The sequence below is a fragment of the Ornithorhynchus anatinus genome, unplaced genomic scaffold (genome assembly GCF_004115215.2).
Source record: "Ornithorhynchus anatinus isolate Pmale09 unplaced genomic scaffold, mOrnAna1.pri.v4 scaffold_462_arrow_ctg1, whole genome shotgun sequence".
Lineage (NCBI taxonomy): Eukaryota > Metazoa > Chordata > Mammalia > Monotremata > Ornithorhynchidae > Ornithorhynchus > Ornithorhynchus anatinus.
In genome coordinates, this window is record NW_024396824.1 from 345575 (window position 1) to 350617 (window position 5043).

Genomic DNA, 5043 nt, shown 5'->3' on the forward strand with positions numbered 1-5043 from the left:
TGCTGTTTTCTGTTCTGATGGGCTCTTCTCTTGGGAAACAGCAGGTTCCTGGGTTCTGATTCCCCTAGAACAAAAGAAAGAAGTCAGAAGTGAGCGTTTTACTATTATTATGGTGTTTGTTATGCACTTACTATGTATCAAGCACCGTTCTAAGAGCTGCGATAGATACCAGTTAATCAGGTTGAACACAGTCCCTCACAGTTTAAGTAGGAGGGAGAACAGGCGTTGAATCCCCATTTTAAGGAGGAGGAAAGTAAGGAACAGGGAAATGAGCGACTCGTACAAGGTCACAGACAGGTAGCAGAGCGGGGATTAGAACTCAGGTCCTCTGACTCCCAGGCTCGTGCTCTTTCTACTAGACCATGCTCCTCCTCCTCATGGGGTGAAGGTGGAGGGGCAGTGTGGCTGGTGGCAAGTATATGGGGCTCCGACTCAGATCTGAGTTCTAGTTTTCGCTGTGTACACGGGCAACTCAGTTAAGCACTCTGGTCCTTTAAGTTTCCTCAGCTGTAAAATGGGAATGATATGCCTGCTCTTTCAGACACTTGGACTGCAAGCCGATTGCATTATCCTAAGACTTATCCCAGGGCTGACTGCAGTGCTCGCCACTTAATAAGGGCCTGATAAATACAATTCTCAGTGCTCCCTTGTCTTCTCCTAGTGACCAAGCTGGGTTTTCCAGCTACTCAGTGCCCAGGGACCTATGGGAGACAAATGGCTGAGCCAGGATTAGAACTCAGGTTGCATGACTCCCAAGACAGTATTCTTTCCACAAGGTCACGCTTTTTCTCGTACTTAGCACTTGAGGCACATCAACCCCAAAACACCCTTAACATTTATAAATATCAGTCCTTATCTCCAAATCTCATGAACATACGCATGTTTTTACATACCCATTTGCATTACTTATTATCGACTCTATTGCATTCTTCCTAGCAGTTATTACAGTGACTCTCTAGATAAAGCACTTAATAAACGGTAGTGACTGAGTATTTGTATGCTGAATTTATTCCTTTTTCATCTTGATACATTTATACTACTTGCTATTTTATTTTTGTTTTCCTCCTGCTCCCTATATGAACACATTTTGACTCTGTCTGGCCCATTAGATTGGAAACTGCTGGGCGATAGAGAACTTTCCTTTTGCTACCACTCCCTCGAGGAGTTGTAAGAAACAAGCAAACAGCAGCTCGTTACAGTCCAAGAGCTTTTATTCCCATTCCCTCTGGGTAGGTCCCGGCCCAAGTGGGCAAATCCAGTCACTGAACGCAGGTTGCCTGGCAAATCTGGCTTGTAATTTCTTTGGTCATTTACACGTTCCCGCTCACGGGCAGTCATGCCTGTGTAAATTCTCCATGGCTTTCCATTGGTTACTGATTTACCAGTCCATCCCTGCAGTTGATCATCAGAGTCTGCTCCTTCAGGTGGGGCAGACCGGAATCCGCCCTCTTGGGTTCACTGTCGCCACGCGGTCGGTGTCCACGGGTCAAGTTAATAATAATAATGTTGGTATTTGTTAAGCGCTTACTATGTGCAGTGCACTGTTCTAAGCGCTGGGGTAGACACAGGGGAATCAGGTTGTCCCACGTGGGGCTCACAGTCTTAATCCCCATTTTACAGATGAGGTAACTGAGGCACAGAGAAGTGAAGTGACTTGCCCACAGTCACACAACTGACAAGTGGCGGAGCTGGGATTCGAACTCATGACCTCTGACTCCAAAGCCCGTGCTCTTTCCACTGAGCCACGCTGCTTCTCTTGTGGTGCGGGTGTTTGGATCAGCACCAGATTCCGGAGCTCAACGGGTCAGATCCCAGGTTCCGGGTGACGCGGGGCTGAGTGCTGGGAAGCAGAAAGAAAAGGAGCCACCAAGAAGGGTCGGATTGAATTCTGCCCGCCACTTGAGAACGGATGGAGTAGGGAGGGGAAAGGGACTAAGCAGGTGGCTGGAACCGCAAGTCTCATCTGCGAGGAGAGAGGGCTGGGACGTCAGCCCTGCCATGGCTTGAATCGTCCCCGTGGCATGCCCGCTTCCTTTCAGGCACGACTCTCCCTGACCTTTAAAGCCTTACTGAAGGTCCATCTCCCCCAAGACTCCTTCCTTGACGAAGCCCTCCTTTCCTCTTCTCCCAGTCCCTTCTGCGACGCCCTGACTTGCTCGCTTTATCCAGCCCCCTTCCCAGCCCCAGAATCTTAATGTCCATATCTGCAATTTATTTATTCATTTTAATGTCTGTCTCCCCCTCTAGATTATCGCCTCGTTCTGGGTCTGGGATGTGTCCGTTTGTATTGTTCTATTGTACTTCCAAGCGCTTAGTGCAGAGCTCTGGTCACGGTAAGCGCTCAGTAAATAGGACCGATGGCTTTCTCTCCCTCTCATAGACTTGGCACCGTCCCCCCGCCGCCCCGCTCGCCCACGTTCCAGAGGTTGCGGAAACCAGCCGCCCTCTGCTCCCTCTAGACTGTAAGCACATTGTGGGTAGGGGATGTGCCTGTTATATTGGACTAGCCCAAGCACTCAGTGCTGACCTCTGCACACAGTTAGCGCTCGTGATCGACTCTTCCCAGGATTCTCATCGTGATTTACTGACTCTGTCCTCCCATTCCCGCTACTCACCTGCATCCCAGGAGACCTGAAACTTCCAACTCCTTCCCCGCGCTGCTGTGGACACATTCCCAGAAATGACCTGAGGCTCAGCCCAGCAGGACAACCAGAACAAGTCAGGCAGAGGATCTCCCACCTCACTTCAGACCTGTTGGAGTGTCTCTCAGGCAGAAATGATTTTTGCTTTTTTCTTTTCAGTTGTAATAATAATGATAAAATAATAATAACAACTGCGGTGTTTGTTAGGGTGCTCACTTGGCATCAGGAACAGAACCAAACGCTGGAGTGGATGCAAGCAAATTGGGTCAGATGCAGTCCCTGTCCCATATGGGGCTCACACTCTCAACCATCATTTTAGAGATGAGTTAACTGAGGTCCAAAGAAATGAATCTAAGTGAAGTGAATCTAAAATTTGTGAAGAGGACCAAAAGCAGCATGGCCAAAGAAAAGAGCCGAGGGCTAAGAGTCAGAGGACCTGGATTCTAATCTCGACTCTGCCACTTTTCTGCTGTGTGAACTTAGATTCAATTCTTTGGACCTCAGTTATCTCATCTATAAAATGGGAATTGAGACTGTGAGCCCCATATGGGACAGGGACTGTGTCCAACCTGATTACCTTGTATCTTCCCCAGTGCTTAGAACAATGCTTCACACGTAGTAAATGCTTAACAGATACCATAGTTAGTATTATTATTAGGGTCCCTGGAGAGATAGAGACCTTGAGCAGAGGATAGAAAAAGCTCAGAAAGCAACGTATCAATAAAGGCCACAAGAGGTATGGTTCCCTGCTCCTGGCTCTGCAGGAAGAAGCTGTTTAATAAGCTTCCAGCGGACTACGGCAGCGATTGTTCCAACGTCTCCAGACTTCGAAAACTTTCCTAAGACACCTGTTGCTTCCGTTCTCCCCTTGCCACTTTGGAAAGAGCACAGTAGGGCTTGAGGGCGAGGGCAACCATAGCTTCAAGGAGTCTTCCAAACACTGGCGCAGTAAGAGAGCAAGTGAGTTGACTTTGGGCAGCCCCTGGTCCTCAGAGCGCCGTGGAAGACAAAACCCAGAACACTCTCGCTTCTGCCTCAGCTACTCCCTCGCGCCTGTATCCTTCTTCCGATTATCAACTCTGAGATGCCTAGAAAGGATCGGGCGACAGCTGAAGGCTTTTCCTCAGTGGCTACATCCGTAGGGTTTTTCCCCGCTGTGAGTTCTCTGATGAATGACGAGGGTCGAGCGACATCTGAAGGCTCTTCCGCATTCACGGCCCGTGCAGGGTTTCTCTCCAGTGTGAATCCTCTCGTGCATAATGAGGTGTGACTGTCGACCGAAGCCTTTCCCACATTCGGCCCACGCATAGAGCTTCTCTTTAGTGTGGGTTCTGCGACGACTGCCAAGGTCCGAGCGACTACGGAAGGGTTTTGCAATTGTGGAGTTTCTCTCCAGTGTGAATTTTCCGATGATCGGTACAGACCGAGTGCTGCCTGAAGGCTTTTCCACATTCTCTGATGTTCAATGAGGTTAGAGCGATGAGCACGGGCCTTCCCGCAGTCGCCACACTAGTAGTGTTTCTCCTTAATATGAACTTTCTGATGAATAATTAGGGTTGACCGAGAGCTGACCGAGACCTCTCTTTCCCATGTGAGCACTCTCGTGTCTACTATGGCGCAAACGCTGGCTGTACGCTTTTCCACATTGGTTGCATTTGTAGGGTTTTTCTCCCATCTGAATCCTCTGATGGTACACGAGGGACGGCTAACAACCAAAGGCTTTTCCACAATCACTGCAGCGGTAAGGTTTCTCTCCAGTGTGAATTATTTGATGATAAACAAGGTATGCCTGACAACTGAAAGCACTCCCGCATTCAGGACATCTAGAGGGTTTCTCTTCTGTATGAATCCTCTGGTGGTAACCAAGGGACGAGTGAAAGGCGAAGGCTTTTCCACACTCTTTACACTTATAAGGTCTCTCTCCGGTGTCAATCCTCTGATTTGATACAAGGTGGGAACGGCTACAGAAAGCTTTCTCGCATTCCTCACATTTGTAGGGTTTCTCTCCGCTATGGCTTCTCTGATGTAGAATAAGATGAGAGTGAAAAGGGAAGCCTTCGTCACACACTTCATAGTCATAGGTTTTCTTCACTTTGGAGGATTTCTCGTGGACCTCGATGAGATTTCTGAACCCTCTGACCTGGCTGGGGAATTGCCTGGTCCTCCTGCCGCTAGGACGTCTGCCCGGCCTTTCCGATCGGCTCTCGTTTTCACAGGTCTGTCTGTCAGCGCAAGCCACTGGAATATTCTGTTGAAGACGTCCCAACAATGCCCCGTGGCAATCAGCTGCTTCGACAATTTCCCGCTTCGGTTTCTCAGTCTTAGCTCCGGTCGTATGAAACCTTACCGCTGCCGTGACTGTGGAAAGGCTTTTGGTTGTCAGTCGTCCCCCGTGTACCAT

The 5043-nt window shown here is 49.1% G+C and overlaps 1 protein-coding gene across 1 annotated transcript; it reads right to left on the bottom strand.

Moving 5' to 3' along the window:
* Positions 1-4318: 4318 nt before the first annotated feature.
* On the bottom strand, positions 4319-5043 carry LOC114808905 (zinc finger protein 626-like). Its single transcript, XM_029057170.2, has one exon. It carries the CDS (start codon positions 5041-5043, stop codon positions 4348-4350), a length of 696 nt encoding a protein of 231 aa, XP_028913003.1. The 3' UTR covers positions 4319-4347.